We start from the raw sequence: 12424 nt of genomic DNA on the forward strand, positions 1-12424 counted from the left end.
GTTCGTTGCTACACCGGTTCTTCAGGAGGACTGAACTGACCATAAGACCGATTCACGGTTGAACCGATCGAACCAGCTGGTCCGGTCCCCGATTCATGGTTGAACTGGCCGGTCCAGTCTTATTTTCAAAACAATGACTAAAACATAACAACATGATTATACGCATGCAAGGTTACCATGGCATGACTACTCTAGCAATCATCTCACCAAATATCCACAGAAACCAATACGTCAAAACTATGACCGATTCACGGTTGAACCGATCGAACCAGCTGGTCCGGTCCCCGATTCATGGTTGAACTGGCCGGTCCAGTCTTATTTTCAAAACAATGACTAAAACATAACAACATGATTATACGCATGCAAGGTTACCATGGCATGACTACTCTAGCAATCATCTCACCAAATATCCACAGCAACCAATACGTCAAAACTACGGAAAATTACCGCATGCGACGCCGAACTCGTCGTGTCCGGACGCTAATCAAGAGCCGCCACATCACGCAATACACAATAACATGCTGGCTCCTAATTGACCTCCAAACAGCAGTTGCACTCGATTAGTCTTCAAGCATCTTTTTTCATTTTTAATAGATTGAACGAATGATTGCTCCGCATAGAAATACAACCATTTTAAACTAACGGGAATTCAAAGATCCCCTTTAAAAGTATGTTGCTAGGTGCCGGTGATTAAGATATTAATGAAAACTGCAAGCCTAAACAATATACAAAAAGAGTGACACATCCGTAGGTAATCAATCAACCGATAATTGCAAAATCCACGAATGTTATACAAAATAGCAACGATGCATGGTAAAGAAAGCTTGAATTATATAGAATAAGTTTTAAATATATTTAACTTCATATGTTTCATAGCATGAAGCAGCCGAAACAATAAAAACCACGACTCGAGGCTTGGCCTAAAAAATGTACGCATTATCAGATAGTATATCCTTGCTCAAGACGTGAAAAACAATACAGGTTATTAAGTAAGGCAGGTTCCGCTTAAATGCATTCTACGATACAACAAAATCATTTGAAAGCAGACTTCCTGATGCTCATCAGTTGTCCCTTGAATCAGGAACATGATAAGGGGAAGCTGCATTTGGTTCAGGTGGAATCAAACCTTCCTCTTCATCAGGTGGAATTAAGCCTTCCTCTTCCTCATCCACATTTGCTGGAGCTGATGCCAGTCGTACAGGTTCATCAAGAAGCTGCCCAGATTCTACACCACTTGGATGCTCGGGTGTCCTCGGCCGATCAGGCTCAGTTTCACAAATAAGGTGCTGCGAGGGAGACCGCCTCAACTGCTCCAACCTATCCAACTCAGTTCTACTTCCATTCTCTGTTTGGATGTATGGAGATTGAGAGCCTTGCCTTGGTGGGCTTGGTGAGTCATCCTTGGCATGACCATGCTCAACTAGGATATCATTCTTGTTGGGTAGGGATGATGTCCTGCTGCGATCATTAGCTGAATTTAGCCTATTGGATGGTGGTGATGGTCTCCGGTGATGACCAATCAAATTTTCTCTTCTGGACTCTGGTGATGGCCTACGGTTACGATCAATCAAATTTTCCCTCCTGGGTGGTGATTGTCTGCGAAGATGATCAATGAATATTTTCTTCTTGGGCAGCGAATGACCACGATGACGGTCGATGGATGTTTCCCTCCTAGGAGGTGGAGGTGAACAATGGTGACGGTCACTCGAAGTTTCCCTTCGTTTCCGTGGTGGTGGTGATTGTCCTCCATGATGATGGTCAACTGATATCTCCTTTCTCTTGGACGGTGGTGATAGCCTGCCAGAAGTCCCAGCAACGGGAAGCCTGCCATTGCTGCGTCCAATGCTGCGACTACGACTACGACTCCTACTACGGCTGCGAGAATTATTCCAGCTCCTGCTGCGACTCCGATTCTGACCATTGCCAAACACACCCTCTCCTTTTCTTGGGCTTGGGCTTGAGCTAGGGCTTCGGATAGGGCTGCGACTATGACTACGGCCTCTTAAGATGCCTTTGGCATCATTATAGACATGCTTATCAACAGCATGCAGATCCACACGATCTGATCTGTTGGTATTATAAAAAATAAGTTAAAATGGATATGGAGGTACACCATGAAGTCTTTATAAGTGTATATACTTATTAATTAAACATAGGAAACCAGAATTATAAATTTTGCATAACGAACCAAGCCTGCAAGAGAGTAGGCATTCTGCAGCCTTAGATTACATGCAACGACCACTTCTAATTATATGATAAAATTGTAAGTCCAGTTCATTAGGGTAGTGATTGTTGCAGCATAAATTTAATAGAAGAAAGGAAGATGTAGAAAAAAAGGAAAGAAAAATATCATTTCTTAAAAAGACCAAATGAAGAAATCAAGGAAATGGCATTTAAATAGGAGAATGGCATTCCCAAAGTGTGGCAGTTCTTCTTCATAAAACTCTCCAACAAATATCACTCTTTTCTGTAGCACGAGTAGCACGAGCGTTGGAGAAATTGTAAAATTCTAGCATTTCTAAAGTTCTTTCCTATCATTACCAGCAAGCCAAATAAGAACTGGAACATTTTTTCTATATTATGGCGATTTGCCATCCTTCTGATTGAACTTCTTTAAACATGAAAAGGACTAATTTTTTTAACCTTCAATTACACTTTCTATTTATTAAATAGGATGCAATAGCCATAATATATAATAGATCGCCCTGTAAATTCAAAAGTAGCTAGTACTTTGGGCACATCCTTTTAGTACATTCAATATTTGCTTAAACTTGTCTAGCCAGTCATAATTGGAAAAAAAATGCAGAAGAACAACATATTGTACTGTCATGGTAAAGAAATTTGGTCTATAGTACATTCAATATCAAGCAGGGGGTAATTCAGCAAGAGCGTTCGTGTGGACAGTGCTTGGGTGATTCCTAAGTGTGGATACATGTGTATTATGCATGATTAAATATGAGAATATGAACTGAAGTACCAGCTCATGAAAGCTATGCTCGTGCGGCCATGCATATGCAAAGATAATAAGAATATTATGTGGCTATGAACAAAAGTAGAGCCTGCAAATACCTGTCTCGAGCATCCCGATCACGTCCATAGTTGCTGCGGTTATTATCAGTGTCTACCCTACTTGAAGCTGATAGGACATGCCCAGTTCTCCCAACATTGGTGGAGTCAATTCGACCAGAACCAAATCGGCCTCTATCACGACCACTAGAACCAGAAGCCCAGCGCCTTGACTTGCCACCATATCCACCCCGTGCTGCCATGTCTCGGAGCTCTGGTGGAACTCGCTGATCCGCCCCTTCCAAAACTTTAACAAGTTCCAAAGCATATTTAGAATCTTGATCAGAGAAGAATGTGTAAGAAATTCCAGTGGCACCTGCCCTTCCTGTTCTCCCAATCCGATGAACATAGTCTTCAACACCAGTGGGGAAGTCATAGTTAATCACAACCCTGCAAGGATATGCATAGATCAGGAGATGATGATGATGATGATAACAGCAAGCCAAGCTGATACAATATAACATTATACTTAAAACAAATATAACATGCAATAATTTAGATGTTCTACAACTGTAAAACAAAACTAAACAACTGCACCGTACCTGATATCTTTAATGTCTAATCCTCGAGCAGCAACATCAGTGGCGACAAGTATAGGTGATCTCCCAGTTCTGAATTGGCTCAGAACCCTATCCCGCTCTACCTGTGATTTGTCACCATGAATAGCTGCAGCACCAAACTGACGAATAAGAGACCGTGCTAACTGGTCACACATCCTCTTTGTAGTGCAGAAAATTATGATCTTAGAGCCCGATTCCTGAGACCTCAGTATTTGCTCCAACCTCCTTTGCTTTTCGACTGGTCTTATCAATTCAACATACTATAAGAGAAACAAGAAAAAAGGATTAATTGATATTACAAAATGCATTAGTGATCAATAATTAACTGATCCACTAGGTCACTTAGAGGACATTTGATTCTAAACCTGGGTAATAGCTTTGTTGGCAACAAGTTCATCTATATTTCCAATGTTAACCTGAATAGGGTTAACAAGCAAATCTGCAGCAATCTTCCTCACTTCTTTAGGCCAAGTAGCAGTGAACATGAGAGTCTGACGCCGACGAGGTACTTCTTTGACAATTTTCCTTATTTGAGGCTCAAATCCCATGTCTAACATACGGTCAGCTTCATCAAGAACCAAATATGAGACTTGACGTAAGCTGACTCTTCTCATCTCCAAAATGTCATTCAATCTTCCAGGAGTTGCAACCACAATGTCCACTCCTCGATCTAAATCTCTTAATTGTGAAACTTTTGGGGCACCTCCATATAAACACTTCATCAAAACATATAAGATGTTAACAAATAAACACAGAAACATGATATTGTCAATGATAAGGTCAGTACAAATGAGATTACATCTGGAAGCACAAACACATGAAAATGTCTTTGTGTTTGTGCTGTTAACATGTTGGACAGCTATTAAACTTGGACATGCCTCCCGACATGTGTCTAACAACCTATATTGGAGATGTTTCAAGCCAAAGTTAGGGTTGAACACTGGCCAAACATGGCCCAACAGGATAGCAACACGAGCAATGCATAATGGACATGATTTAAGGTTTGCAGCCTAGTACTCATTCAGGTTCGATGGTCTGGTTTATAGAACAGATAGATTTACTTAAAAAAAAAAAATCTTTCACTACCATAACCCTCACTTTGTCTTCCACTCCATTTTCAGCATTAGCATTCCAACCACACAAGTCCTTACTCTCCTTGATTACTGTTTAAAATACACAAAATTAGCACTCATTCTTCTTTGTTCAGCAGCACGAGTTACTCTTTGACATTCTCAAGAGATGTGTCCTATATTGTCGGGACCACACAATAAGTGGAAGTCTCATATCTCGCCCTTTTGCCGTGCGTGAAGAGTGTCAAAGCTGCTCTACCAAACATACTGCTCTTTCTCACCTCTCAGGTATGGCAAAAATGTTAAAAGCACTAACTTCTCTGAGTTTCATCTTTAACCCTATTTTCAAATCTATTATTATTTCTTATTTTTTGTTCGTTTCTTGTCAAAGTAGAAACTTTTCTCATTAAGATGTTATTATGATATTTTAAGTTTACTAAGAAACCCATGTTATTAAATGCAGCTTTAGTTTTTTTTTTTTATTCTGAAGTATTTTTACTGTGAATATGAGAATGACTTCAAAATTAGTTACTAAATGAATTAATAATAATCCTATAGAGGATGCTAATATTGGTGTGGTATTGGCCATTAAAAGAAAAGCATAAAATTAAGTGTTGCAGAGATGAGGATGCTCAGGTGGATTAGTGGCTTGTCTTAGAGACAGAATGCGAAACGAGACTATACGTGAAAAGGTTGGAGTAGCTCAAGTGGCAGATAAATGATTAGAGAAAACCTTAGATGGTTTGGTCACATAAAATCTCGTCCTTCCGATGACCCGATTAGGAGAGTAGATATATTAGATTTGACCTATGTTAAGAAAGGTAGAGATAGACCTAAAAAGACTTGGATAGAAAATATTAGAAATAATATTTTTTATTAGATTTGAATGAAAATTTGACTCTTAACATGACAATCGAAAAAAGATTCATGTAGCTGACCCCATGTATTGAGATAAAGGCTAAATGTTGATGTTGATGACTTTTTGAAATTTAATTGTAACTAATCATGTAATTTTTTTTGCTATCAGTATGCTCTTTTATGGGAAATAAATAATATTGTACTTAATAGAAAATGCTAATATTGTGTTTTAATTACACAATATTAGCTAGCCATATATATGGTAATGTCATGCCCCTACTTCATGGAGATACATCTTAAGACTTTAAAGCACTAATTAGATTTCAAATAAAAAGTGAATTATAAATATAGTGCAAGAAACCATTTCTAAATGTCAAATGGCAGCCAAGCTGTTTTAGGGAAAGAAGGGAAAGAAAAAAATTCTTACTAAGCTACTACAAAAGAGAACCTAAATGTAAATTGCAACCTCAGAATAACTAATACCACAAATCATGTTTCAATCCAAAAGGATTTAATCACCAAATTTATCCATATGTTTTAAAGAGTTAAATAAAATCTGGCAACTGCTACACAACGAAAATAGGGTAAACAAGTTCCAATCAAGAGGGTTTTTAAGCAACAAATGATGCAGATTTATAACAGTTACACAGACTTAAAAGCTGTCATACACATTTGCACGGGCTAAGAGGAAAAAATGATCTTAAATTCGTAATATAGCTAACTGAAACACAAGTCATAATCAATGTAATATCTATCAAGCATAGGAGATTTCAATGCAAACGAAGCATAAGAACAAATAATATCCAGCATGACTCAGTGTAAGGGCTTTCAAACAATGCACAATAAAAACAGCAACTATGACGTATATATCCCAATACAAGGCTCAAAAGCACCACAAACACACAAATACACGTCACACCAAACAATAACAAAAAGCAAGTTCACAATTAAAATGCATGCGTATGAGCAAACATGCATAAATGCAAAGACAGGGAGGAATAGAGGGAACTAACCGTGCAAGAAATTCTTGATGATCTCCCAAACTTCTCAGCCTCATCTTGTATCTGAGTTGCTAGTTCTCTGGTTGGTGAAAGAACTAGCACAGTTGGTCCCATTTTGGGGTTGTTATGAACTCGTTTAAGATGTACAAACCCTGGAAAGAGATAACCAATTGTTTTCCCAGAGCCTGTCTTTGCAATGGCTACAACATCACGGTTTTGTAATGCAATGGGCCATGACTGAGCCTGAATTGGAGTAGGAAAAGAGAAACCTGCACGGTGTACCTGGAAAAGCAAAAACCCACACCCTCCATGAGGAGTACCATTCTTTAATTCTATAATCACTTGGTTCTGTTTTCTATACTTGTCATATTTGGAAGTTAACTGTAGGATTTAGCTAATGCCAGAAAACGTGTATCCTCTGAGAGCAGACAACTGCTTGCAGATGCAAGCTGGAGCCGGAGAAAGGGCCTTCATGATTGCCTGAGTGGCAGCTTGAACCAAATCGCAGAAGCAGCCCAGCCACAAGACTGGTGACTTGGAAGGCGCCCCAACAATTGGTCCACCACAAGGACTCCAGCTACATGCGAGCCACCCAAAAGAGGGCAGCAGCTAGAGAACTGGTACCTTGGAAAGCCCTTCCAGAAAACAGTCCACCATAAAGGTTGCTCCAGCTACATGCGGCCCTCACAAAAGAGGGCAGCAAAACACATCACAGTACGACATTAGCTCCTCCCTGGAGCAAATATCGCACCTGCTACAAAGAAGTACAAAATGGAAAGAAAAATAAATGTATATACATCTGAAAGTATAAATGGAACCTCCTGCAAGTGAATATAGATTACATCATGCAAGCTAAGTTAAAAGCACTGAAAAACTTACATTACGCAATGCTGGCAAACAAAGCCTTAAAAAATTCAAAGTATGTCAGTGAGACAAACCTCTTTCAAAATTTCAGGTGGAAAACCTGATGACTCAAATGTCACGTATGGAGCAGGAATATCATCTCCCTGATGAATATTAAAAATATAGCTTGTTAATGATCTCGGAAATTAGACATAAACTACTTAAAAGGGAAGGTCAAACTAAATCCACTTCTTACTTTAAGAGAATAAACTGAGGATGAAAAAACATGAGAATATAAATGCAACCTATCAAGACAACAATTTATTTCTGCCTTTCTATATTGAAAAGTGAATTTGAGTTTTTATATGCATGCATTAAAGAAGATCCTCTAAATCCACAATGCTGAAGTATAAAAACTCAAATAGACCTCAATATAACATAAATCATTCGGTAAAAGGATCAGCACTTCTGTAGACATGCTTTTTGAACAAAAGCCTACCTAGAGCCGCACATAATCCCTACATATTGACTGCTAAAAAAAAATCAAGCGCATACCAAAACTAATATCCATCCATCAAGCCACCAACCAGCATATCCATGGTAAAACAAACATCAGCCCATGCCAAATCAGACTAAGTTAATTTAAGCAATATCAGCCAATTTCACCTGATAAGGGACGGTCACCTTATCAATGCCCTCAAACAGTATAGTTGAACATATCAAAATAAACATTTATCAAAGACATGGACATCAGCTATCACATAAGATATAATATAAGTGCAATTAAGGGTCATCTGAGATGGATACAGCTGTTTATAAAATTAATTGTGACTACTGTGAGAAGCAGGGGCGGAACCAACCTTTCATTTTAGGGGGGGCAAAATTTTCATATAAACATGTTCTTTCCTCTTTAAATAAAGTTTCATCTATTAACTCCTAAAAAAATATTTCAGATCAAATTGAACATTAAGTATATAGCAAGTCTAGCAGCATGTTAAACTATTAAACTTAACAGCACAAGATCCATTTGCTAAATTTAAGAGAAAATCATATCACTAATTTTATCAACTAATTATTTTTTATTTTATTCTCTTTATTTACTTATATTGTTTGCATTTCTATAAATCATATCACTTCAGGTTGATCCAATAGCTTTCCCCATTTCTAAAAATCATGCAGGCGCTTTAGCACAAGGAGAAATAGCCATTGCTTTTATAAACAACTGGAAAAACTAATTCATGCACTAATATTTATATACCAAATCTAGCAGTAAGAATCCAAACAAGCAGAAACAAATAAAATATATGTATATATAGATTAGCTAACTTTACAGTTTCAATCTTAATTTATTTAGGTGATCTGTGAGACCAAGAAACACGTAACTACATATCGCATTGAAATCAAAGAACAAAATTGCTTAATCAACAATTAATCTGGACAAAAACCGACCGGTTCAAGCAATAGGAAATATAAATATAGATCTTCAAAGTTTTGCTCATACTCCTAAATCATATTTTACATAAATCCTAATTAATACCAAGCAGTTATCTAGTCATTTTTTTATGGAAGATGATAGTTTGTGGCAACAAAAAAAAAATGATTCAAGGAATCCATGGAGATTATTATGTTCACAAATTGGAGATTCAAGCAAAAGTCAGAAGATATTATATGCTTTCTATACCTTAACTGTTGGAGATTCAAGGAAGCTGGAAGCCTAATGTCGGGACTCGGGCGCCGGGAGAAGAGCAAGGCCGATTAAAGAGCAAGGCCGATTGAAGAGCAAAACGCTGGCTATGGGCTAACGTCGGGACTCAATGCAGCACGAAGAACAGGAAAGGAAGAGGAGAAATTTTGTGTGAAGGAATCAAATTTTTTTAGAATTGAGTCCCAACGTGTGCAAAGAGTGCAGGAGGCGAGTTTTTTTTTTTTCCCCGACTGTGTGCGACGCATGGCTAGGTCAAAAGGGGGCAAATAAGTGGGTTAAAGTGGGGGGGGGGGGGGGGGGAACACAAACAAAAACAACATTACATAAATAAGCCTACTCAAGTTTTTTTTTTAAAGGGGTAGCAATTGCCCCCTTGGCCTAACTTAGTTCCGCCACTGGTGAGAAGTAGGGTTTTTAAAAGATTTTTTGAATATTATAGATTTTATTCCTCCATAAAAATTTAGAAAACTTCTTTTACAACTTAAACACTCTAGCAAAAGAGTTCGTGAAAATATCATTCTAACCAAAGAAATTTCTAAATACCACAAGAAGGTTGCTGCCAAACACAAGTGTCGTAGTAATACGTAAAATAATCTATGAAGAAACTATCCAAAATCTCCCCTTAATAACATTAATTACCAAAAGTAATTTCCAAAAATTTTCTTTAAGTTGCATATTATTATGTATTATGCCAAATCTGTCCACTTAAACCTTCTTGTTAATTTATTAATATAAAAACAAAGTTAAAACTCCAAAAGGAAAAAAAAAAATATTGTGCCAATCAACTCATTTATACCTCAAATCCTTAACTTATTTTTCTGTTCACAGCCATATTTAAATCTGTTAAAAACCAACGAGGAAATTGACATTTAAAATATCAATTTTTTATGCAGAACTAATCACAGTTAGAACAAAAAACAATGAGAAAAACTACGCATATCACAAATTATCAAAATAAAAAGCAGCCGCCAAAACAGAAATGGGTTATTTCAACAAAGGGCAGACCAACTTGTACCATAAAAATGCTTGTATCCAGTACTTCAAAAGATAAAAAAGACTGCACATGCAGATACCCCACATGATCAATAAATTGATAAGTTAGTAAAACAAATACAGCACATATGATGGATTTAACATATTTTGGCACCAAATTCAACAAATTCATACCAAATTATACCTAAATAATTATGAGCACTACACATGAAATAAATAAAGACGGCAAAGATTCATTTAGCAAACACATTATTTTGTATTATGACAATCTAGAGAAAAATCATATGTGTGCCCAAATGCAAAAAAAAAAAAAAAACAAACACTCCAATAAAATTCTGACACCATATGTTACAACACAACTTCTATTTTGCAAACATAACAAACATAAATAAAAAATTTACTAGACATTCAGAGTCCAGAATGACAAAAATGCACAATTGCATGTAAAGTAAGATTAGCATCTATGCAGAAAACTTACAGTGACAGTTATTTCATTCTGGCGACGATATGCTTCAGCAGATAAACTCACTCCAGCATCAGAAGAACCATGATTTCTCATAGATGTCCTTGAATGCACTGAAAGGTGAACATGACTATGTGGGCCAGAAGATCCATGTCCCAAATCACCTGAAGCATGTCCAGAACGTTCTCCACTAACTCTAACTCCTTGATGCTGAAATTTGATTTATTCACTATCAGATAAAGTGCGGGTGAAGGATTTTTATAATCATTGCAACTAGGTTTATACATTTCAGTTACATTTCTTAAACCACAGCCTAATTGTTTAAACTTATCGATTCTTTTACACAAGATATTACACATGCAAACGGAACCACTCAATCTGTACTCTGTCATTATTACATGTTTTGTCTTTTCTTTCTTTTGTTATTTTCTTTTATAATAATTATTATAGTTATTAATTAAATAGTGCATGATAAGGATAAACTAAGTATCACTTTATAATACTTGACATAAAGAGTACAGCAAGCCTTAAACTTTTTTTGTTATTATTATTGTTTCATGCATTTGTTGTAATTGATTATATATATATATATATATATATAGTTGTAGATTAGAAAGGAAACCAAATATTTACAAAATCAAGTAGCAGTTCACTACGGAGGAATCTATAGTTACTTACAAATTTGATATTCAAGTAGATAGTACCTGATGGCTCCGAGATCTCCCGTCTTCATCATGATGATGCTGATGAACCTGAACGGATGAAAGCGGCGCCGACTTTGGAATTGGCGGTGGCGGAGGCAGCTTTTCCTCCGCAGCAGGCCTTTCGTACTGCGTCACATTTGTCACAGGATTCCAGTAATAGAGATACCCTGTGCTCCCATCGACCAAACCCTTCCACGGCTTCGGAAGTGTCGGATCCTCAGGAGCATAACGCGGCCCGCTTCCTTGAGATACCGTCGCCGTGGGAGTCATATTCGGAGCGAAAGAGCCCCGCTAAATCTCGAAAAACGACTAGAAACCCTAGGATTCAAAGGTGGGGAGGATGGTATGTGGATGGATGAAGAAAAACGCCGATTCTTAGAGCTTCTCCAGCTAGATCTACAGATCACAAACTTAAAGCCTAGGTTGGGCCAATAAAAGAGAAACAAAAGAAGAAATTGCTCTAATTTCTCTCAAATCAGACGATGCACTGAATCTAGGGTTGACAAGAAAAAGTATTAGCAAAAGCAGATGCTCCTCGCTCTTTTCCTCGAACGTGGCTAGGGTTTCGCGGCGAATCTAGCGAACGAGAGGGTGTGCCTTCTAAACTAATCAGATGCGAGTCGTCGGAGGAAATGAGAGAGGAATGCACAATTTGAACCTACTAAGAATCGTAATTTGACAAACCATCGGGTTGTTTTCAATATTACCCTCTAATTTATTTTTATTGACAAATTCTGCTTTTTTCCAAAAAAAAAAAAATTCTGCTTTCATAACTAGGATAACTAGGAGAACTTATGAGATTTTAATAATTTATATGCCCCATGCATAAACTTTCAAATTTATATGTATAACAATTTAATTATGAAATTTGTTATATTCAAATTAATTTTTCCTGAGAACTTGTGAAAATAGAAAGAACAAACTCCATAGAAAATAAATTAGTAGTTCATATATATATAATGTTTAAAAGTACAAAATGTACTTAATCACCTCTAAGATCACAGGGCAACGTGGTCACATCAATTAAAAGTACAGAAATTAAGAGCTCTTAATACAGACTGCATTATACATGTGTCACACTATGGCTAACTTGATGAATGATTGCTTCTCTTGATCTTGTTTCTTTGTCTCGAGTGAGTTATGTAGTGCAGAGTGCTTAAG

General features: G+C 37.2%; 1 protein-coding gene across 1 annotated transcript; it reads right to left on the minus strand.

Annotated features, from left to right (window-relative positions):
- Positions 1-811: 811 nt before the first annotated feature.
- On the minus strand, positions 812-11871 carry LOC110093236 (ATP-dependent RNA helicase-like protein DB10). The gene is made up of 8 exons (XM_020818057.2): positions 11264-11871; positions 10575-10769; positions 7494-7562; positions 6568-6837; positions 3992-4342; positions 3609-3886; positions 3070-3456; positions 812-2067 (listed from the first exon to the last, which is right to left on the minus strand). The coding sequence occupies exons 1-8, from the start codon at positions 11531-11533 to the stop codon at positions 1062-1064; spliced, it is 2826 nt and encodes a 941-aa protein (XP_020673716.1). The 5' UTR covers positions 11534-11871; the 3' UTR covers positions 812-1061.
- Between the last annotated feature and the right edge of the window lie 553 nt (positions 11872-12424).

The sequence above is a fragment of the Dendrobium catenatum genome, unplaced genomic scaffold (genome assembly GCF_001605985.2).
Source record: "Dendrobium catenatum unplaced genomic scaffold, ASM160598v2 fragScaff_scaffold_146, whole genome shotgun sequence".
Classification (NCBI taxonomy): domain Eukaryota; kingdom Viridiplantae; phylum Streptophyta; class Magnoliopsida; order Asparagales; family Orchidaceae; genus Dendrobium; species Dendrobium catenatum.

Coding starts and splice junctions, on each gene's coding strand:
- LOC110093236 (XM_020818057.2), bottom strand. CDS start 11,533: ATGACTCCCACGGCGACGGTATCTCAAGGAAGCGGGCCGCGTTATGCT. Junction 10,770..11,263: donor GGAGATCTCGGAGCCATCAG/GTACTATCTACT, acceptor ATCAAATTTCAG/CATCAAGGAGTTAGAGTTAG. Junction 3,457..3,608: donor TTAGACATTAAAGATATCAG/GTACGGTGCAGT, acceptor ATATCCTTGCAG/GGTTGTGATTAACTATGACT.